This window comes from Pseudophryne corroboree, chromosome 2 (genome assembly GCF_028390025.1).
Source record: "Pseudophryne corroboree isolate aPseCor3 chromosome 2, aPseCor3.hap2, whole genome shotgun sequence".
In the NCBI taxonomy this organism is placed as follows: domain Eukaryota; kingdom Metazoa; phylum Chordata; class Amphibia; order Anura; family Myobatrachidae; genus Pseudophryne; species Pseudophryne corroboree.
In genome coordinates this window covers 487,755,269-487,779,607 of record NC_086445.1, presented here as the reverse complement: position 1 = coordinate 487,779,607, position 24,339 = coordinate 487,755,269, and the positions used below count along the sequence as shown (strand labels likewise).

At 47.9% G+C, this 24,339-nt stretch overlaps 1 protein-coding gene across 7 annotated transcripts in view; it reads right to left on the bottom strand.

Moving 5' to 3' along the window:
* RAD51C (RAD51 paralog C) overlaps positions 1-24,339 on the bottom strand; it is a 207,942-nt gene that overhangs the window by 149,759 nt on the left and 33,844 nt on the right. For 6 of the 7 annotated variants that reach the window (XR_010226127.1, XM_063953901.1, XM_063953898.1 and 3 more), the window contains exon 2: positions 7,893-8,130. Coding sequence is in view for 6 of the 7 variants with exons in the window: in XM_063953901.1 (XP_063809971.1) it covers positions 7,893-8,130 (238 nt within the window). In the remaining variant the exon portion in view is untranslated. Of the gene's footprint in view, positions 1-7,892; positions 8,131-10,214; positions 10,310-24,339 lie in introns of those variants that run through there. The other variant, XM_063953899.1, reaches the window with a different exon arrangement.

Below are 24,339 nucleotides of genomic sequence, written 5' to 3'. Positions count from 1 at the left end.
GCCCAGTAAGAACCTGCGTTCGCCCCCTCTGGAGCTAATGGTGTCCAGTAGCCGAGGAAGCAGAGCCTATCTTTGACAAGAAGGTCTGCTCCTCTCTCCTCAGTCCCTCGATGCAGGGAGCCTGTTGCCAGCAGTGCTCCATGTGAAAAAGTAGTAAAAAGTAGAAAGAAAAATCCAAACAAAAATGCTTTCAGGCAGAGAACTCTGGAGAGCTCTCTGCAGTGCACCCATCTTGCTCTGGGCACAGTGTAAAACTGAGGTCTGGAGGAGGGGCATAGAGGGAGGAGCCAGTGCACACCCAGAATCCAAAGCTTTCTTAAAGTGCCCTATCTCCTGCGGAGCCCGTCTATCCCCATGGTCCTTACGGAGTCCCAGCATCCTCATGGACGTTAGAGAAATATATATATCTCAGTACACAGAAGCCCTAGTGGGCAGTGAGCACTGCGGGGCATGAGCCCTGAGCCAATCTAGTCTGCGGCGGGTACCGCAGCTCGTGGCCTGTGACCGCCGCGTGACATGCCACCAAAACCGCACCGGGGACCTGCTAACTGGGACCCCTGTGTTAACACTCACCGCACCTATCGATCTTCGGCATCTGTTAGAGGGTGGCAGCTAGCTGCTGGCGTGGGTACATACACTAACGGTGTGTGAACAGCACCTCGGGAGCTCAGTGTCCTGTCCGCTGGGATTACGAACCATTAACCCTCAGGAGATTGGTTCGGTCCCCCCTCTAAGTCCCACGAAGCAGGTAGACTGGTTGCCAACCAGTACTACCTGAAAATAATAAACTAAAATAAAAAATCAAGGAAACTTTCTGGAGCTCCAAACAAATGCCCCCGGCTCCTTGGGCACATTTTTCTAAACGGAGTCTGGTAGGAGGGGCATAGAGGGGAGGAGACAGCACCCACATACACATACTAAAGGTTGTTTAAGTGCCAGGCTCAAGTGTACACGATCTATAACTCACGGTACTAAAGTACAGATCCCCAGTATCCACTAGGACGTAAGAGAAAATCTTTTCTAACGTTGTTATCATAGGGTATTGTGTGTAGAATTTTGAGGAAAAAAATGAATTTATTCCATTTTGGAATAAGGCTGTAACATAAAACAATGTGGAAAAAGTGAAGCGCTGTGAATACTTTCCGGATACACTGTATAGTTGAATTTAGAGCATGAAATGGCATAGTGGCTAGAGGAAAATGAGATTTATGGTAAGAACTTACCCTTGCTAAATCTCTTTCTGCGAGGTACACTGGATTCCACAGGGAATAATATCGGGGGGTGTAGAGTAGGATCTTGATCCGAGGCACTAACAGGCTCAAAGCTTTGACCTTCTTCCCAAGATGCATAGCGCCGCCTCCTCTATAACCCAGCCTCCATGCACAGGAGCTTAGTTTTGGTTAACCAGTCCCATGCAGTAGCAAGTAAAAGAGACGACAATCGTTAGTAGCCACATACACCACACACTCATGACAGGAGAAGGTATCAGCGGCTAATGCCATACAAACCCAAAGAAGCTAAGTGCGTCAGGGCAGGTGCCCTGTGGAATCCAGTGTACCTCGCAGAAAGAGATTTAACAACAATAAATTCTTACCATAAATCTCCTTTTCTGCAGCGGGGTACACTGGTATTCCACAGGGAATAACATCGGGATGTCCTAAAGCAGTTCCTCATGGGAGGGGACGCACTGTAGCGGGCACAAGAACCCGGCGTCCAAATGAGGCATCCTGGGAGGCGGAAGTATCGAAGGCATAGAACCTTATGAACGTGTTCACTGAGGACCACGTAGCCGCCTTGCACAATTGTTCAAGGGTTGCACCACAGCGGGCCGCCCAAGAAGGTCCAACAGACCGAGTAGAATGGGATTTAATGGCAGCAGGAGCTGGAAGGCCAGACTGAACATAAACATGTGCATTCACCATTCTAATCCATCTGGCCAAGGTCTGCTTGTTAGCAGGCCAGCCACGTTTGTGAAAACCAAACAGTACAAAGAGAGAATCAGACTTTCTATCAGGTATTGCTGATGTGACATGGCAATAGGGATAAGCAGGTAAGCATCCCATACCACATCCAAAGACCGCTCTTTGGAAGATAAATCCGTAGAGACAAAAGCCGGAACCACAATCTCATGGTTAAGGTGGAAAGAAGACACCACCTTAGGTAGATAACCAGGGCGCGTTCGAAGAACCGCCGGGTCATGGTGAAAAATCAGATAGGGGACCTACAAGACAAGGCACCCAAATCTGATACCCGTCTAGCAGAGGCAATACCTAGCAGAAACAAGACCTTGAGGAAAAGCCACTTAAGGTCTGCAGATTCAAGAGATTCAAACTGAGACTCTTGCAAAGCCTCCAGAACCACCGACAAATCCCAAGGAGCCACAGGTGGGACATAGGGAGGTTGAATCCGTAAAACACCCTGAGTGAATGTATGAACATCAGGCAGTGTCGCAATTTTTCTCTGGAACCATACCGACAAGGCAGAAATATGAACCTTGAGGGAGGCTAGCCGAAGGCCCAAGTCCAGGCCCTGTTGTAGGAAGGCCATAAGTTTGGCCGTACTAAACTTGCAAACGTCATGATTGTTAGATGCGCACCAAGCAAAGTAAGAATTCCAGACCCTATGGTAAATCCGAGCAGAAGCCGGCTTAAGGGCCTTCAACATAGTTTGAATGACCGCCTTAGAAAATCCGTTGGCCCTCAGTACGGAAGCTTCAAGAGCCACGCCGTCAAAACCAGTCGGGACAAATCCTGGTAAACACAAGGGCTCTGAACGAGGAGGTCTGGTCGTTGCGGAAGCAGAAGAGGATGCTCTAGCGAGAGACCCTGTAGGTCTGAGAACCAAGGCCGCCTGGGTCATGCTGGAGCTATTAGAAGAAGGATTCCTCCTTCTTGCATGAAATTCCTCACTACTCTGGGCAGGAGTGACACCGGAGGGAACACGTATGGCAGCTGAAAGTTCCATGGAATTGCCAGTGCATCCACGAACGCCGCTTGAGGATCCCTTGTTCTTGCTCCGAAGACCGGAACCTTGTGATTGTGTAGAGACGCCATCAGGTCTACATCTGGCAGGCCCCACTTGTCCACTAGGAACTGAAATACTTCTGGATGAAGGCTCCACTCACCGGCATGTACGTCCTGACGACTGAGGAAGTCCGCTTCCCAGTTGAGGACCCCCGCAATGAACACTGCCGATATGGCTGGCAGATGGCGTTCCAACCATTGAAGAATCTTTGACACATCCATCATTGCCATGCGGCTTCGAGTGCCGCCTTGACGATTTATGTACGCCACCGTGGTGGCGTTGTCCGACTGTACTTGAACAGGCCTGTTCAGTACTAGATGTTGGGCCAGTTTCAGAGCATTTTTACACTGCCCGCAATTCCAGAATGTTTATCGGGAGGAGAGACTCCTCCCTGGTCCACCGACCCTGAAGAGAGAGTGTTGCTCCAACACCGCGCCCCAACCCCTCAGACTGGCATCCGTCGCCAGAAGGACCCAGTTGGAGATCCAGAAGTGATGACTCCTACTCAATCGTTGGTCCTGCAGACACCAGGTCAGTGACAGACGGACCTACGGAGACAAGGAGATCATTTGAGACCTGTGACGGTGAGGCAGGCCATCCCACTTGGCAAGAATCAGTTTCTGCAGAGGGCGGGAATGAAATTGAGCATACTCCACCATGTCAAAAGCCGACACCATGAGGACTAGTACTTGCATTGCTGAGTGTATCGACAAACACGGCCAAGAGAGGACGCAAGGTATCTTGTCCTGAAGCTTCAGGACTTTCTCCTGTGACAAAAACAACTTCTGGTTGTGTGTGTCCAACAACACTCCCAGATGCACCATGCTCTGGGCAGGGACCAGGGATGATTTCTTCCAGTTGATGAGCCACCCGTAGGCTTGCAGAAACTGGACCGTCAGATCCAAATGACAGAGGAGAACTTCTGGGGAATTGGCCGGGATCAGCAAGTCGACCAGATACGGCAGGATCCGGATGCCCCGACGGCGGAGTGAAGCCGTCATAACTGCCATGGCCTTGGTGAAAATTTGCGGAGCCATGGTCAGACCAAACGGTGAGGCCCGGAATTGGTAATGGAGATTGCCAATAGCAAACCGCAGGTATTGCTGATGTGACATGGCAATAGGGATAAGCAGGTAAGCATCCTGTATATCCAGGGATATCATATAGTTCCCTGGTACCAAAGTCAGGACAATAGAGCAAAGGGTCTCCATACGAAACTTGAAGACCCTCACAAACTTGTTCAAAGATTTGAGGTTTAGAATGGGCCGGGAAGAACCATTTGGTTTGGGGACTAGGAACAGCGTTGAATAGTACTCCCTGCCCCTCTGAGCCACAGGCACCGGCACTACCACTCCGATGTCCAGGAGGGATTGTACCACTAAACGGAGAGCTGTTGCCTTCACCTGATCCGAAGGGATGTCCATCAGGCAACAGCGAGGAGGGGCACGTGTCTTGAAGGATATAGCGTATCCGTGAGTGATGACTTGCCGTACCCAAGCTTCTGAAGTGGTCTTCAACCATACCTGGGTAAACTCTAGAAGTCGGCCTCCCACCCTGGAATCCCCCAGGGGGAGGCCCGCCCCGTCATGCCTCAGGCTTGTCAGATTTGGAAGCCGGGTGACGGGCAGCCCAGGCATGTTTGGGCTTGGTGGTTTTGGAAGTGCGAGACTGTTTCAGGTACGCCTGACCCTTTGCTTTACCCAGAGGGTGAAAGGAACGAAAGGAAGTACTCTTAGCCTTCGGGGCCGAAGGAGTAGTACTAGGTAGACATGCAGTCTTAGCAGACGCCAAGTCAGCGACAATCTTGTTGAGATCCTCACCAAAAAGGATGATTCCTTTAAACGGGAGCACCTCCAGGGTTTCCTTAGAGTCCAAGTCCACCGACCAGGACCGTAACCAGAGAATACGGCGAGCCAAAATAGATGTCGTAACAGCATTGGCCGCCAGAACCCCTGCATTTGAAGCTGCTTCTTTAATGTAACGAGATGCTGTGACAATAAAAGAGACATTGTCTGGCATGTTCAGAAACATTGGACGGAAACGCAGCCTCTATTTCCTGAGCCCATGCCTCAATAGCTTCTGCGGCCCAAGTAGCCGCAATGGTGGGCCTATGTGCAGCCCCTGCAATGGTATAGATAGCTTTTAAGCAGTCCTCCACACGCTTATCCGTCGGCTCCTTGAGAGAAGTGACGGTAGTGACAGGCAGGGCAGATGACACCACCAGCCGAGCGATTTGTGAGTCCAGCGGTGGTGGCGTTACCCAATTTTTACTCAATTCTGCCGCAAGGGGATAGCGGGCTAGCATTTTCTTGTGTGGGGTGAATTTCTTTCCTGGGTACTCCCAGGATTCCTGATTTATGTCAACCAAGTACTCAGAATGAGGTAAAACCAATTTAGTTACCTTCTGACATTTGAACCTGTCCGGTTTCTTAGATTTCGTAGCAGGCTCAGGATCATCATCAATCTGAAGTATGAGCCTGATAGCCTCTAAGAGATCAGGAACATCCGCCTGTGAAACAGATTCCCCATCAGAAACATCATGATCAGAGTCTGTGGGGTCAGTATACACGCCATCTTCATCGGAAGAGATATCCGCAACATGCGTGGATTGAGAGGAAGTAACAGCCCGCTTAGAGAACTTCTTAGGTTTAGTCTTAGGCGGGCGAGGGTCAGGAATACGTTTATCCAAAGAGTTATTCAAGTGCTATAACTGAGTGGACAGAGCATCTGTCCATGGCGGATTAACCGCAGGGACCATATAAGGCTGATACGGCACAGGAGGTCCCATAGGGGGCGCAAGTCTAGTTACCAGCGTAAATTAGAAAAGGCAGACCAAGGCGGGCTCTGATGTGCCCCCGTTGTTACAAACTGACCAGGGGTACAGAACCCCCAAAACCTGAACCCTCCGCAGCCATGTTATCCTCAAATGCATCTGGGACATCATAACCGTGTACGACGGATTCAGCCCCAGACCCATCGCCTCCTGTAGATGACATGATATGAAAGAGTAAACCACAGGCGACACAGTACAATATCAGCAGATATAATACCTAAACACAAACCCCCCGTGTAGTGTGACAGCACAAACAGAAGATTTCTGAGGTAAATGTGACTGAAAAACACAGAGAAAAATACAAAATATATCCTGTGAAATACCTATATTATCTAATAACTCTGACGCACTGAGCCCCCTCAGGTTACAGAATATAGGGATAGCAGTAGGAGTGAGATACACGGAGTGGAGATCACCCAGCAGCTATATGCACACACACACAGTCACATGACATGTACAATGCAGGAATTATGACAAACAATAAAACTGCACTGGACTAGCAATACTATTAATGAGTAAAGCTATTTATATAAACAGATCTATCAATGCACAGTAAAAACTGATTGAATATCACAGGGTACTTGTACTAAATAACCCTGAAGTATGCACTTGTTCTTAACTAACACTGTCTAAACGACATGTAGAATACTTAAGTGTCCTGTAAATGCACAACACTGATGATGCAGGCGGCTTTACAGAGGCGGCATCACCTAGCAGTCCCAGAATCAGCACAGCTGTGTGTAATGGCGCCCAAACGCTGACAGGAAGTGAGGGAGACAGAGAGATGCAGCTCCAGGGCGGGAACATTTACTCTAAATGGAGCCCAGGAGCTGGGGGAGGGGCTACAGGCCAGAGCCTTATTCCCTTGCTGGACTTCACCACTGGGTGCTGCGGGCCTTGATAAAATGGATTATAGCCTAATCCGACCTGAGCCCTAGCCCTGGTGTTCTAGTGGGGTCCCCGTACAGTCACAGTGTCCACGCCAGCGCGCGCGGCCCACCTCCTTATGGCTGCGCCGGATTGCGATTTCCAGCGGGTCCCGCCTGGGGGACCCTCTTACCTCCTCCCTGAGTGTGGCCACGCAATCATGGAGATTTTTGGTTAGTGTGTGTAAGCCCTGGGTGAAGAACCGGAGCTTCCGCTGTAAGTACCCGGCAACCAGGGACGCGTGAGTATACAGCGCTGCTAGGGGAGGTGATGGAGCTGCAGCAGAAGATATCGGAATGATATCTAGCACTAGAGTGCCTCTGCTGCAGCCCTTGAAGTCTTCTATTTTCTTTAAAATAGCTCTTCTTAGGACTGCTGGAGCAGCCCTGCCTGTTAGCGGCCTGCACTGCAGGCACCAACTTACAAATTGAGCTCCTTTGCACGGAGGCGGTGTTATAGAGGAGGCAGTGCTGAGCATCTTGGGAAAAGTCAAAGCTTTTAGCCTGTTGGTGCCTCGGATCAAGATCCTACTCTACATCCCAATGTTATTCCCTGTGGAATACCAGTGTACCCCACTGCAGAAATCTTTTTTTTTTCATCTTTATCTTGCAAAATCGCTTTTTACACTTAAAATGATCTTTACTGCCAGATAAGACAGTGGATAGTACGGATAATCCAGTTATAGTTTATATTTTACTACAGTGGTTTGCATGATCAAATTCAATGTGACTTGATGAAACAAAACCATTTAGTTTTTCTTTTACAAGTGAAAGTTAATCCATGCCATGTTAGAAGACATGGCAGGTGTCTCTTGTAAAGGAGAGTTTTTAAGGATGCAGGAATCTACATAAGATGTAGTGTTCAATGGATCTGCAGCGACCATGATTGTGGCTACCCAGCACCACTGGCAATAGTACACAATAGTGCACACTGAGGTCTACCAAAATATATTCTTATCACAGGGTATACTACTTTTTTTGTTGACAATGAATGGGCAATAATACAGGTGGTCTGATTTGGAAGTTTACCTTATGCAAAGAATACATACAGTATCATAAACAACCTCTATGGGCCTTCCATCATTTATATACTGGTATATTCTTCTTACCACAATTGTGTCTTTCCCACACCAGGGGGGCCACAAATTTCTGTGATTTTACTAAGTTGCACACCTTCTCCAAGAATTTCATCTAAGGCTGAGCAAAAAGTGATGAGAGATCCCTGAGCTTGTTCCTGTTCAAGCAGCTCCAATGCTGTGTGTTTCAGTATTGGCGATATGCCACTTTGACCTTCTCTTCTTAAAATTTGCAATGCTTCCACAGAAGCCTCTTCAGATATTCCAGCTTCTGCAGGTTGAATTAAAAAAAACAACTTAGACACATCACAGACCTGGGAATATACTCAGTTGCAGAATTTAGGCTAAATAATAAATTAAATGACACAAGTTGTCACCCTCCTCAATCCTATCCTACGAGGAAAAATATCACTCACGTTCACAAATGGGATATGACCATGCCAAAGGCTTGGCTGTAGCCTTAAAATATCACTTGAGTGTTGTAGAAAATGTATTCATATGTTAAAGTCACCAATTTAAAAGGGCTACTTAGGGCTTGTGGAACCAAATGGAAGTCAGTCAGTGTCACGCAGCTCCATTTTCAATATGTACATTTAGAGAAACTAAAAAGTCCATAAAAACACAGATGTATGGACAGTGCCGTAACTAGGTATTTTAGCACTGTGTGCAAGAAACGGCATTGGCGCCCCCCCCCTACGCAAAACAGGAGCAGTGCGCGCCACAGGCGCGCAAAAAATATATAGGGACGTAGCTTCATGGGGAAAGGGGCGTGGCCACAAAATAATGCCAATTCATACTACGGTACATAGTAGTCTCCATTATTCAAATTAAGCTGCACAGTAGCGCCACTACACCAGGCAGAGACCCTTTTTACACATTACGGCAGACAGCGTCCCCTTTTTACACATTACGGCAGACAGCGTCCCCGTTTTTACACATTACGGCAGACAGCGTCCCCCTTTTACACATTACGGCAGACAGCATCCCCATTTTTACACATTACGGCAGACAGCGTCCCCTTTTTACACATTACGGCAGACAGCGTCCCCTTTTTACACATTATGGCAGACAGCGTCCCCGTTTTTACACATTACGGCAGACAGCGTCCCCTTTTTACACATTATGGCAGACAGCGTCCCCTTTTTACACATTACGGCAGACAGCGTCCCCCTTATTACACATTATAGCAGACAGCGTCCCCCGTTTTACACATTACGGCAGACAGTCCCCCTTATTACACGTTACGGCAGACCGCGTCCCCTTTTTACACATTACGGCAAAAAGCGTCCCCCTTATTACACATTACGGCAGACAGCGTCCCCTTTTTGTACACATTATGGCAGACAGCGTCCCTCTTTTTACACATTATGGCAGCCAGTCCCCCTTTTTACACATTACGGCAGCCAGTCCCCCTTTTTACACATTGCGGAAGACAGACACGAGAGAGACAAAGAGAGATATATACTTACCATCTCTCCCGCTGGCAGTCGGCTCCTCGTGCTGGCAGAGATCCCGGGCAGCCGCAGGGGAGAAGGAGGAGGAGGGAGGGGGACTTGAGCAGCAGCAGCGCTTTGTAATTGGTAGCGGCGCCGCTGCAGCACTCCCCTCTCCTTCCGCATTGGCTGCCCGCTGCTGAGAATGCTGGGATGTGGGAACCGCATCCCAGCAGCGCCGGGCAGCCAATACAGAAGGAGAGGGGAGTGCTGCAGCGGCATTGCTACCAATGAGACAGCACTGCTGCGGCTCAAGTCCCCCTCCCTCCTCCTCCTCCTCCGGCGCTGCTCTCTCCTACACAGCGCGGCGCACGGCACCCAGCAGAGGCCGTGAGCCGCAGCAGCGCTTTGTAATTGGTAGCGGCGCCGCTGCAGCACTCCCCTCTCCTTCTGCATTGGCTGCCCGCTGCTGAGAATGCTGGGATGAGGGAACCGCATCCCAGCATTCACAGCAGCGCCGGGCAGCCAATACAGAAGGAGAGGGGAGTGCTGCAGCGGCGCTGCTACCAATGAGACAGCACTGCTGCGGCTCAAGTCCCCCTCCCTCCTCCTCTGCCTCCGGCGCTGCTCTCTCCTACACAGCGCGGCGCACGGCACCCAGCATGAGTCAATTTGGCTCATTACATGCCGCTGGCCGTGCGCCCTCAGTGTAACTGCGCTGTGTGCCAGGCACACCTGGCACATAGGTAGTTAAGGCGCTGTGTATGGAACACCCCACATCGACTTCAATGGGGTTGGGTATGGCATCCTGATGGTCAGAATGCTTGCAGCGGGATCCTAACAGTGTCAATGCCAGCAATTTTTGTAATTATTCTAAGCTAACCCTAACCCACCCCTGCCGCAGCCAAACCCTAATACATACCATTTGAAGTTGTCAGCATTTTGCCCCGTCGAGATACTGCTGTTGGTATTATGAGCTTTGTGATTTAGACCGTGGAGATGCTGACTACATCCCCTTCAGTGAGTGCTCCCTGAATTGAATGACCTTTTCACTTTACCTCAGAGTGTTACTTTAAATAGAGATTTCCGAATATAAATATTATTTCTACCAAATCCCCACGTCCCCATATGGCAATATTTGGGCAGGGATTTCCCCCCATAAATAAGATATCCTTGAAAGTGGGTTTCCTGCAATATGTGGCTGATTTGCATCAGCTGCCACATGTCCACTATACTGTATGAGATACCCTGAACTTTGTAAGTATTCCTGTGAGCCTGTATGGTGTGCAAGTAATTGTAATTTATCTGGCTATGAAGTGCTGTTCTGAAATGACATATGGTGGCAGTCACTCTGAATTAAATTGCCCTCTCAGTACTAAATCCAAAAGGGTTCATGGACAACTGCTGTATGTGAGCGGATGTATTTAGCTAGATCTCTGGTCCCACATGTGCTTTATTTCTTTTAATTGGCCTTTTACTGCTCTAGACAATGGGTTTAATTCAGGTTGGATCGTTATTGAGACAGAAATTGCGATTTTCTCAATTTGCTGCTGATAAAAAATGCATGTGAAGAGCTGCCCAGAAAGGTAAAAGATGCCCACCGATGCATTAGCAAAATTGCAATGCATGCACATAATTGCGAAGTATATGCAGAACCCGACTCATTGATAATACCGTTTGACCCATGCCTACGCAGGATATATGCGGCTGCAGTCGCAGCAGCGCCATGTTTTCAATCACAGCTGGTGATGCATGCCCCAAAAACGGCCATGACACACCTGTGGTTTTTCAACAATTCCCCGGCAAACGTCATGTAACCGCCCACAAAAGGAAACTTCCCGGCAATCGCTAAGCGATCAGATTGCTGGTCCTGCGATTACACTGCATTCGCATTTCGGCCTTTGTGCACGCGTGATGCGGTCACAGCTCATGCGATTCGTCTGATAATCGGCTGATTTGCGATTTTGCAACTGAATATAGAACAGACAAAATCAGCTGCGCAAAGTATCAGGGAAAGGACAGTACAATTTTAGGAGAGCCGATGTATGTATATAAATATATATAAATTGATTTATTATTGAAGCATAAAATAACAGTAAAAGATGACATTAATTATTGGATATAAAAAGCACACCTTGACTCAGTTTATCCGTTTAAACAGACACCAAATTGTGTCGGTTCTATAGATAAAAGTCCACAAAAGGAAATAGAGTCCAGCTGTTTATTGGAAAGCAATAGATGGTAGTAGCCGTAAAGTTAAAGATTGGAAGTGAATGATCAGTGCAGTAGACATCCCATAATTATTGAGGGAGTGATCCAGTGTTGAATACTGTTCAATTACCTCTCCTTAGGTGGGCTGGTCCAAAGCCGAGCGTCCTCGGCGATGTGTCCTGCAGTGCCCACTATGCGAATGCCGCCGGGGAGAGGGAGCCGTGGATTCACTAGAAAGTATAAGCCGTGTGCTGGTTTATCCGGCTGACAGGGAGCCGTGTGTTGATACGAGCGGCTCGTAAATTCAGATCCGCGGCTATTCTGGGATCTCTGTGAAGATGAAAGACGGCTTGCGGGGAGAACAAACCCGCTGATGCTTTCAAATAGGATACCTCGGCAGGTGTGCAGACATGAGGCGTGGCTTTCATCTTCACAGAGATCCCAGAATAGCCGCGGATCTGAATTTACGAGCCGCTCGTATCAACACACGGCTCCCTGTCAGCCGGATAAACCAGCACACGGCTTATACTTTCTAGTAAATCCACGGCTCCCTCTCCCCGGCGGCATTCGCATAGTGGGCACTGCAGGACACATCGCCGAGGACGCTCGGCTTTGGACCAGCCCACCTAAGGAGAGGTAATTGAACAGTATTCAACACTGGATCACTCCCTCAATAATTATGGGATGTCTACTGCACTGATCATTCACTTCCAATCTTTAACTTTACGGCTACTACCATCTATTGCTTTCCAATAAACAGCTGGACTCTATTTCCTTTTGTGGACTTTTATCTATAGAACCGACACAATTTGGTGTCTGTTTAAACGGATAAACTGAGTCAAGGTGTGCTTTTTATATCCAATAATTAATGTCATCTTTTACTGTTATTTTATGCTTCAATAATAAATCAATTTATATATATTTATATACATACATCGGCTCTCCTAAAATTGTACTGTCCTTTCCCTGATACTTTGCGCAGCTGATTTTGTCTGTTCTATATTCTCCAACCAAACACCCACATAGTGTTTTTCAGCCGCGCATATATCAGGGTAATTTGATTATTAGCCTCCTGCAATTGAGGCGTTGTAGAAGCAGTCCTTGGTTTTTTCCTAAAATTGCAACTGAAGCTGAATAAGGTCTTGTGTACCTTCCAGAGGCTGATTTCAAGACCATTAATGAGCCAAAACAAGTATAAAACTCAAGTCAGATAAACAGATGCCAGGTTTAACATTTTCTCAGGTGCATCAGTAAGATAGTGGCCCTGGTGGAGATGTATCAAGCCTTGGAGAGATAAAGTGGAGTTGTTGCCCATAGCGACCAATCAGATTTTGTCATTTATCTAGCTAAGTCTTTGACACAAGCTGATTGGCTGTCTTGTGCTACTTCTCCACTTTATTTTTCTCTGATGCTTGCTACATCTCCCTGTTCCCAAATGAATCCACTCCAAATACTGGATACATCCTAGTGTCAAAAAGAGGAAACTGTTTAACAGTCCATAAACCACTAAGGTTCAGCTACAACATTCCGGCTCATATTAGGGGAGATGTACTATAGTGGCACTTATCATGCTAATATAGCTCTGCCTGCTTCACCTAATAGCAAGGCTAAGTAGGAAGCAAGAACACCAATATATATTAACATCCCAGCCACCAGAGTGGAGGAGAGAAAACTCCCTCCTCTGGTAATTGTGCAAGACCCACAGCGCAGAAGCCTAGGGCTGACACAATGTGCCTGACCAGCCCCACATTTGCCATTGCAAATTAGCACACATACCGGCAGGTATACCTGCTGATATGTGAAAAAAAATAGGAATTTAACACCTACCGGTAATTCCTTTTCTCGTAATCCGTAATGGATACTGGGGAATACTAGATTACCATGGGGTATAGATCGGGTCCACTGGAGCCTGGCATTTTAAGAAACTAATAGTGTGTTCTGGCTCCTCCCCTCTATGCCCCTCCTAGCAGACTCCATTTAGAAAATGTGCCCGAGGAGATGTACATACTTTGAGAGAAGAATATAACACAAAAGCGGTGAGGTAACGAACCAACACACAAACAATAAGATAGCAGAGCTAACCAGAACAGAGGAAAGCAACGCTAACTATAGAAGGATAACAATGCCAATCAAACATGGAACGGGGAAAGCAACAGCAAACCCAACCATAACACTTACAATCAGGTAAGCAGAAACGAAGCACTGAGGCGGGCGCCCAGTATCCACTATGGACTACGAGAAAAGGAATTACCGGTAGGTATTAAATTCCTATTTTATCTTACGTCCTAGTGGATACTGGGGAATACTAGATCAGAACGGGTGGGATAGTGCTGAGACCCCTGCAAAACTGCCTGACCAAACTGAAGGTCATCTTTGGCCAAGGTGTCAAACCTGTAGAATTGAACAAAGGTGTTCACACCAGACCAAGTTGCGGCACGGCACAACTGTAATGCGGAGACGCCCAGGAAGAACCCACCGACCTTGTGAAGTGGGCCTGAACAGAACTCGGCAGCAGCAGAGCCGCCGAAGCATAGGATTGTTGGATAGTCAATTTGGGCCAACGAGCAATGGACTGTTTGGAGGCAGGACGATCAATTTTCTTAGCATCATAAAGGACAAAAAGCGAGTCAGACTTCCTGTGACGAGCCATCCTTTTGATGTAAATCTTTAAAGCCCGTACAACATCCAGGGACTTTGGAGCAACTGAAGTGCCAGATAAGACTGGTACCACAATAGGCTGATTCACATAAAAGGCCGATAGCACTTTTGGCAAAAACTGTGGGCGAGTTCTGAGCTCCGCCCTATCCTCGTGAAACACCAAGTAAGGGCTCTTACAAGACAAGGCCCCCAATTCTGACACAAGCCTGGCTGAAGCCAAGGCCAGTAACATAAATGTCTTCCACGTCAGCTATTTCAAGTCAACCCTCTGCAAGGGTTCATACCAATTCGACTGGAGAAAGGTTAACATCACATTGAGGTCCCTCGGAGCAGTGGGAGGAACAAAGGGTGGCTGAATGTGCAACACCCCCTTAAGGAAGGTCTGTACTTCAGGAAGTACCGCCAGTTGTTTCTGAAAGAAGACAGAGAGAGCCAAGATCTGAACATTGATGGAGCCTAATTGTAGGCCTATATCCACTCATGCTTGCGGGAACAGCAGAAACCGGCCCAGACGGAATTCCATAGTAGAACATTTTCGACCCTCACACCAAGAAACATACTTCTTCCAAATACGGTGGTAATGTTTGGAGGTAACCACCTTATGGGCCTGAACCATAGTGGAAACTACCTTGGATGGAGGACCCTTCCTGGTTAAAATTTCCCCCTCAACCTCGAGGCCGTCAAACGTAGCTGCTGTAAGTCTGGATAGATGAAGGGTTTTGTTGAAGAAGGTCCTTGAGAAGTGGCAGAGGCCAACTACAGGGTCAGGAAGTCTGCATACCATGCCCGCCGAGGCCAATCCGGGGCACTGAGAATTGCCTGAACCTTTCCTTTTCAAGTCTTTTCAGAACTCTTGGGATTAGAGGAATCAGAGGAAACCGGTAAACAAAGTGGTAATTCCATGGCGTCGTCAGAGCATCTACCACAACCGCCTGCGGGTCCATCGTTCTGGAGCAGTAACGACGGAGCTTCTTGTTGAGACGAGAATCCATCTAGTCTATCTGTGGACAACCCCACCGGAGAACGAGTCGTTGAAACACCTGATGGTGGAGGCCCCATTCCCCCGGATGGAGGTCGTGCCTGCTTAGGAAGTCGGCTTACCAGTTGTCCACTCCTGCAATGTAAACGGCTGAGATGGCTCTTGCATTGGCTTTCGCCCAGAGGAGTATTCTTGACACCTCTCGCATTGCGGCCCTTCTTCTGGTTCCTCCCTGCCAGTTGATATATGCCACCGCCGTGGCTTTGTCCGACTGCACCTGGATGGCCTGATTCTGAAGGAGGGATGAGGCCTGTACGAGAGCGTTGTAAAATCGCCCCGAGTTCCAGGATGTTGATTGGAGGAGCAGATTTCTGAAAGGAACACGTCCCCTGGAACTGCGCCCCTTGAGTCACAGCCCCCCAACCTCGGACGCTGCATCCGTTGTCAACAGCGTACAGGATAGGGTGTTGAAACTCCGACCCTCCATCAGATGGGAAACTTGTAGCCACCATAGTAGGGATATCCGTGCTTTTGGTGACAGGGTTATATGCTGATACATGTGCAGGGGAGATCCCGACCATTTGTACAACAAATCCAGTTGAAACGGTCGCGCATGGAACCAGCCGTACTGTATTGCCTCGTAGGAGGACACCAACTTGCCCAGCAAGCGGATACAAAGGTGAATTGAGACCATGCAAGGTTTCAGCACCATCTGGACCATAGACTGAATAGTCAAGGCCTTGTCCCTGGGAAGGTAAACCTTCTAAGACACCGTATCAAGGTTCATCCCCAGGAACTGAATTCTGAGACTGTTCCAAGTGAGATTTCTGGAGATTGAGTATCCATCCGTGCGCCATAAGCAAATGAAAAGTCAAGTCGATGCTGTGCAGAAGCAGTTCCCTGGACACCGCCTTCATCAGGAGAGCGTCCAGGTACGGAATTATTTGTACATCCCTCATGCGCAGTTGTAGCATCATTTCCGCCATAACCTTTGTGAATACCCTTGGGGCTGTGGAGAGACCGAAGGCTAAGGTCTAAAACTGGTAATGCTGGTCCAGAATCGTGAACCTGAGAAATGACTGATGAGCCAAATTGGGATATGCAGGTATGTGTCCTTTATATCCAGGGATACCAGAAACGCCCCCTCCTCCAGATTCGCTATCACTGCTCTTAGAGATTCCATCTTGAATTTGAACACCCGAAGATACAGGTTCAGGGATTTGAGATTCAAGATCGGTCTTACCGAGCCGTCTAGCTTTGGAACCACAAAGAGACTCGAGTAAAACCCCTTTGTGTGCAGCTGAGGAAGCACTGGAACAGTAACTCCTGTAGAGAGCAGTTTTTGCACTGCCTGCTGTAAGGAAACCCTGGCTTCCTGTGAAGCTGGTAAGCCTGACCTGAAGAATCTGAGAGGAGGGAGTTCCTGGAATTCCAGCCGTTATCCTTGGGATATGAAGTCCCTCACCCAAGGATCCCGGCAGGACTCTGCCCATATGTGGGCGAAGTGTTGAAGGCGAGCACCTACCTGAAAGTCGCCTTGCTGCTGGGGCCAACCGTCACGCAGAGGGCTTCGTGGAAGAGGATCCTGAGTCCTGGTCTGCAGGACCAGCAGCAGCTGGTTTACGGGACTTACCACGAGATCCTCTAGCAGCATTGGAGGCACCTCTGGCCCTGCATCTAAATTTGGCCACCCGAAAGGACTGCAGGGAGGGTCTAGGATAGGGACGCCTGGCAGGTGGAAGAGCAGACGGCAGATATGTAGATTTACCTGCAGTTGCCTGAGATATCCACTTGTTCAGTTCTTCCCCAAACAAGGCACCACCTGTAAAAGGAAGGTTTTAAACTCTTTTTTTGGAATCAGCATCCGCTGACCATTGACGCATCCACAGGGCTCTACGAGCCGATACTGCCATAACAGTGGTACGGCCATTAATGATACTAAGTTCCTTAACGGCCTCACTCAAAGTTTGAAGCATCCTGGATGTGTTGTAGTAATGTAACTATCTCTTCTTGAGGTAGAGTGAGCAACCCTTTCAAAATTTCATCAGACCATTTTACCATGGCTCTAGAAATCCAGCCGCATACTATGGTAGGGCGTTGGGCTACACCTGCTGCAGTATAAATTGATTTAAGAGTGGTTTCAATTTTGTGATCAGCTGAGTCTTTAAGGGAAACAGCCCCAAGTACAGGTAAAACTATCTTACGTGATAGCCTGGAAACAGAGGTACCCATTGTCGGTGGGGTTTCTCAGACTTTCCTATCCTATGTAGGGAAAGGGAAAGAATTTAACATGCATTTAGGGGTAATAAATTTATTTTCAGGATTAATCCATGCTGCCCTAGCCAGGGAATCTAATTCTTTAGAGAACGGGAAGGTTGCAGAGGACTTTGGCTTCACATTAAAATACAATTCCTCTGCCTGCTCTTCCTCTTTATTAGGGATATTAAGCACCTATCTTTTGGCATAAATGAGGGCTTCAACACCCGGGAACAGTGACTCATCCTCGTCCACCTCAGCCTCTCCCTCATCAAGCTCTGGTAGTTCAGAATCAGTCAGATAATGACAATTGAGGGTGAGTGCGTTTGTGAGAGACCAACGGGTGGGCTGAAGAGCCTGTCTGTGGTCGGCAGCAGTTACCAGAAACGTGTCCATAGTTTGTTTTAGGGATTGCCTTTCTTGCTTAGCCGTTGTTAATTTCGAATTACTATTGGAAATCATAGTTTTAAAATGATTCCATCCACTCTGGTGCCTGCACATCACTACCTTGTGCAGGAATTGAGCATTGGGTACACATAAGTGTAAACCTAGCCTTGCATAAAGTACGCACAGATTTATTAGTAGACATGCTTGAGCAGAAAGTACACAGATTAGGATGAAAAACACAGCAGTATAAGTGAGATATGCACACTAACTCAGATTACCCTGAATGGAGTGACACAGAGAGATATGGGAACCAGCACACTACACCACAGACTGAGCAGCGCCCCGCTGGGTGACCTCTGAGTGTAAATGTCCACACAGCGGTAAAACCGCTGATAATGAGCTCCCCCTCACTATAACCCCCTGGTACAGGTTGAGTATCCCATATCCAAATATTCCGAAATACGGAATATTCCGAAATACTGACTTTTTTGAGTGAGAGTGAGATAGTGAAACCTTTGTTTTTTGATGGCTCAATGTACACAAACTTTGTTTAATACACAAAGTTATTAAAAATATTGTATTAAATGACCTTAGGCTGTGTGTATAAGGTGTATATGAAACATAAATTAATTGTGTGAATGTATACACACTTTGTTTAATGCACAAAGTTATAAAAAATATTGTCTAAAATAACCTTCAGGCTGTGTATATAAGGTGTATATGTCACATAAATGCATTCTGTGCGTGATTTAGGTCCCATCACCATGATATCTCATTATGGTATGCAATTATTCCAAAATACGGAAAAATCCGATATCCAAAATACCTCTGGTCCCAAGCATTTTGGATAAGGGATACTCAACCTGTACCAGTTTACAATGGTGATTGAGTGGGTCTTGTATGATCAGTCTCCGTGTGCAGCCTGTTCAGCAGCAGCAGCAGGAAATGGTGCCGTCTAGCTTCTGGTCCCGCTCTCCGGGAAGCCCCGCCCCCCCATAATGGCGTGCGGTCCCTGCATTATTTTTATACTGGCTCTCCTTATAGGGTGTGTAAAATGAGAGTCTATAGTCCCTGTTTACTGTTGCCAGTCTGGGTACTCAGTGTGCACCGCGGGCCGGAGCTGGGTGAACACTGTTCTTCATGCCATCATGCACCGGGGACCCGCTAACCGGGTCCTTGGTGTAACACTCACCGCGTCTATCTGTTAAGGGGTGGCGGCATGCTGCCGGTGTGGGCTCACCCTCTGGGAGTGTGAGAACATCACCTCAGGAGCTCAGTGTCCTGTCAGCTGGGATGACGAACCATTAACTCTAAGGAAGTTGGTTCAGACCCCCATTAAGTCCCATGACGCAGGCAGACTGGTTGCCATCCAGTGTGCCTGAAAATAATAAACTAAAATACATTTCTGAAGAAAACTCTCTGGAGAGTAACTGAATGTACCCGGCTTCTTGGGCACATTTTCTAAACGGAGTCTGCTAGGAGGGGCATAGAGGGGAGGAGCTAGCACACACTATTAATTTCTTAAAGTGCCAGGCTCCAGTGGACCCGATCTATACCCCAGCGTGATCTAGTATTCCCCAGTATCCACTAGGATGTAAGAGAAAAAAATTATAAGCCATAAAAGTGTGCCTTTCATTTTTTTATTAAATCTGATTGCATATAACGTAAAGAAAAGTGATTCTGCTCTGCTTTCATACATTAAGAGGTTCAATGCAAATGTAAAAAATAGGATTTTGATAACCTACCGGTAAATCCTTTTCTCGTAGTCCATAGAGGATGCTGGGGACGACATCAAGACCACGGGGTATAGACGGGATCCGCAGGAGACATGGGCACTCTAAAGACTTTTCATTGGGTGTGAACTGGCTCCTCCCTCTATGCCCCTCCTCCAGACCTCAGTTGTAGGAACTGTGCCCAGGCAGACTGACATTTCGAGGAAAGGAATTACTTAACTAGTGGTGAGATATCTACCAACTCACACCCTCAACCATGCCGCACACATGGCATTCAACATAACACACGCCAACAGGCATGAACTAATTGCAGCAACATGCTGAAACCAAGATAACACAACTTGTGTAACTGTAATAACTAAACTGCAGGTAATGTACTCACTTGGACGGGCACCCAGCATCCTCTACGGCCTAGGAGAAAAGGATTTACCGGTAGGTTATCAAAATCCTATTTTCTCATACGTCCTAGAGGATGCTGGGGACGACATCAAGACCATGGGGTCTATACCAAAGCTCCAGTACAGGCGGGAGAGTGCGGATGACCCTGCAGCACCGATTGACCAAACTTGAGGTCCTCATCGGCCAAGGTGTCAAACTTATAAAATTTAGCAAATGTGTTTGACCCTGACCAAGTAGCTGCTCGGCAAAGTTGTAAAGCAGAGATGCCCCGGGCAGCCGCCCAGGATGAGTCCACTTTCCTAGTAGAATGGGCCGGCACATACTTCGGTACCGGCAAGCCTGCCGTAGAATGAGCGTGCTGAATTGTCCCTCTGATCCAGCGCGCAATAGTCTGCTTAGAAGCAGGACACCCAATCTTGTTATGAGAATACAGGACAAACAGAGCCTCTGTTTTCCGTAACCGAGCTGCTCTTGCGACATAAAATCTTCAAAGCTCTAACCACATCTAGAGACTGTGACTCAGTGAAAGTGTCAGTAGCTACTGGCACCACAATAGGTTGGTTTATGTGGAAGGACGAAACCACCTTTGGAAGAAATTGTTGACGAGTTCTTAACTCTGCCCTATCTTCATGGAAGATCAGGTAAGGGCTTTTGTGAGACAAGGCCCCCAACTCAAACACCCGCCTTGCGGATGCCAAGGCCAAAAGCATCACCACTTTCCAAGTGAGAAACTTAAATTCTATCACCTGCAGAGGATCAAACCAATCTGATTGAAGGAACTGCAACACCACATTAAGGTCCCATGGTGCCACTGGAGGCACAAATGGAGGCTGGATGTGCAGAACCCCTTTTACGAACGTCTGAACTTCTGGAAAGGAGGCCAATTGTTTTTGAAAGAAAACGGATAAGGCCGAAATCTGGACCTTGATTGACCCCAATCTAAGGCCCGCATCCACACCAGCCTGCAGAAAATGGAGAAAACGTCCCAACTCAGGTGGTCATTCAGAGTTGTTCGCTCGGTAATTTTCTTCGCATCGCAGTGATTTTCCGCTAATTGCGCATGCGCAATGTTCGCACTGCGACTGCGCCAAGTAAATTTGCTAAGAAGTTTGGTATTTTACTCACGGCATTACGAGGTTTTTTCTTCGTTCTGGTGATCGTACTGTAATTGACAGGAAGTGGGTGTTTCTGGGCGGAAACTGGCCGTTTTATGGGAGTGTGTGAAAATACGCTGCCGTTTCCGGGAAAAACGCGGGAGTGGATGGAGAAACGGGGGAGTGCCTGGGCGAACGCTGGGTGTGTTTGTGACGTCAAACCAGGAACGAAACTGACTGAACTGATCGCAGTGGCAGAGTAAGTTTCGTTCGCAATTTTGCTAAGCTAAGATTCACTCCCAGTAGGCGGCGGCTTAGCGTGTGCAATGCTGCTAAAAGCAGCTTGCGAGCGAACAACTCGGAATGAGGGCCTCAAACTCTTCCGTAGGAGCCCTCTTGGATTCACACCAAGACACATATTTTCTACAAATACGGTGGTAATGTTTAGACGTTACTCCTTTCCTGGCCTGAATAAGAGTGGGGATGACCTCCTTAGGAATACCCTTTCGGGCTAGGATCCGACGCTCAACAGCCATGCCGTCAAACGTAGCCGCGGTAATTCTTGATACACACACGGCCCCAGCTGTAGTAGGTCCTCTCGAGGAGGAAGAGGCCAAGGATCTTCTATGAGCAACTCCTGAAGATCTGGATACCAAGCCCTCCTTGGCCAGTCTGGGGCAATGAAGATTGCTCAAACTCTTGTTCTTCTTCTTATTATTTTGAGAACTTTTGGAATCAGTGGAAGTGGAGGGAAAACTTATCGACCGAAACACCCACTGGATCGCCAGTGCATCCACTGCTATTGCTTGAGGGTCTCTCGACCTGGAACAATATCTTTGAAGCTTCTTGTCTAGACGAAATGCCATCATGTCTACTTGAGGACCTCCCCAAAGACTTGTCACCTCTGCGAAGACTTCTTGGTGGAGGCCCCACTCTCCTGGATGGAGATCGTGTCTGCTGAGGAAGTCTGCTTCCCAGTTGTCCACTTCCTGAATGAAAATTGCTGACCGAGCTCTAACATGTCTTTCTGCCCAGAGGAGAATCCTTGTCACCTCTGCCATTGCCGCTCTGCTTTTCGTTCCGCCTTGCCTGTTTATGTACGCGACTGCTGTTACAAGGTCTGACTGGATCTGCACGGGATCTTGAAGATGTAACGCTTGTAGAAGGCCGTTGTAAATAGTTCTCAATTCCAGAACGTTTATGTGAAGGTAGGCTTCCTGACTTGACCATTTTCCATGGAAGCTTTCCCCCTGTGTGACAGCTCCCCAGCCTCGGAGACTTGCATCCGTGGTTATTAGGACCCAGTCGTGAATCCCAAACCTGCGTCCCTCTAGTAGGTGAGAACTGTGTAGCCACCACAAGAGCGAAATCCTGGCTTTGGGGGACAGGATTATTTTCCGGTGCATGTGTAGGTGGGATCCGGACCACTTGTCCAACAGGTCCCACTGGAATACTCTGGCATGAAATCGGCCAAACTGTATGGCCTCGTAGGCCGCTAACATTTTCCCCAACAACCGAATGCATTGATGGATCGACACCCTTGTTAGTTTCAATATTTGTTTGACCATTTTCTGGATTTCCAGAGCCTTTTCCACTGGAACAAATACTCTTCGTACTTGTGTGTCCAGAATCATCCCTAAAAAGGACAATCTTGTCGTCGGTTCCAACTGCGACTTTGGATAATTCATGATCCAACCGTGTTGTTGGAGTATTGACAGGGAGAGTGCGATGTTCTGCACCAACTGTTACCTGGATCTCGCTTTTATCAGGAGATCGTCCAGATAAGGAATTATATTGACTCCTTTTTAACGAAGGAGGACCATCAGCTCCGCCATCACCTTGGTGAATACCCTCAGTGCCGTGGAGAGTCCGAACGGCAACGTCTGGAACTGGTAATAGCAATCCTGTACTGCGAATCTCAGATAAGCTTGGTGAGGAGGATAAATGTGAACATGCAAGTAAGCATCCTTTATGTCTACTGACACCATGAAGTCCCCCTCCTCCAGACTGGAAATCACTACCCTCAGGGATTCCATCTTGAACTTGAACCTTTTCAGGTAGAGATTCAGATTTTTCAGGTTTAAAATCGGTCTGACCGAGCCGTCCGGCTTCGGAACTACGAAGAGGCTCGAATAAAAACCTTCTCCTTGCTGTGCCAAGGGTACCAGGAAAATGACCTGATCCTGACATAATTTTTGAATTGCCATTGTTACTGCCTCTCTTCCCGGAAGAGAAGCTGGCAAGGTCGATTTGAAAAATCGGCATGGGGGGAACGTCTTGAAACTCTAGTTCAGAGGTTCTCAAACTCGGTCCTCGGGAGCCCACAGTGCATGTTTTGCAGGTAACCCAGCAGGTGCACAGGTGTATTAATTACTCACTGACACATTTTAAAAGGTCCACAGGTGGAGCTAATTATTTCACTTGCGATTCTGTGCGGAGACCTGCAAAACATGCACTGTGTGGGCCCCCGAGGACCGAGTTTGAGAACCTCTGCTCTAGTTTGTACCCATGGGACACTATTTGTAAGACCCATTGGTCCAGGCCAGATTGCATCCAGATTTGGCAGAAAAGTTTCAGACGTGCTCCCACCCGAGCGGACTCCCGCAAGGGAGCCCCAGCGTTATGCTGCAGATTTGGCAGAAGCAGGGGTGGTCAGGAGACGCTGCGGATTTCTTTCCTTTTCCCCTTCCCCTACCTACAAAAAAAGGGGGAACCTTTGGCCTTTTTGTATTTGTTGGGCCGAAAGGACTGCATGTGAGAGTGATGTGTCTTTTTCGCCGGTGTAGGAGCATAGAGCAAGATTGTTGACTTACCTGCGGTAGCCGCCGAGACTAACGCATCCAGCCTATCACCAAACAAGGCCTCACCTTTATACGGGAGAGCCTCCATATTTCTTTTGGAATCTGCATCAGCATTCCACTGGCGAATCCTCCGAGACGATACCGCCATGGTAGCGGTTCTTGATCCCAAGAGACCAATATATTTCATGGTTTCTAGTACGTACGCAGCAGCGTCTTTGATGACCTAAAGTTAGGAGTATCTCGTCTCCATCTATTGTGTCAATGTCTAATGACAAGTTTTCTGACCACTTTTCAATAGCACTACTCACCCACGCACAGACAATGGTAGGCCTGAGTAGTGTCCCATTGGCCACATCAATAGATCACCTCACTCACCTGCGGTCTGTCGGCTCCTTAAGTGAAGCCATTCCAGGCGCAGGGAGAAACACCTTTTCTCTTTTATGACAGGGTCCTGTCTAAAATGCGGGGTGACGCCCACCTTTTTTGGAAAAAGGTAAGCTGCCTGATATCCTTTTGGGAATCAGAAATT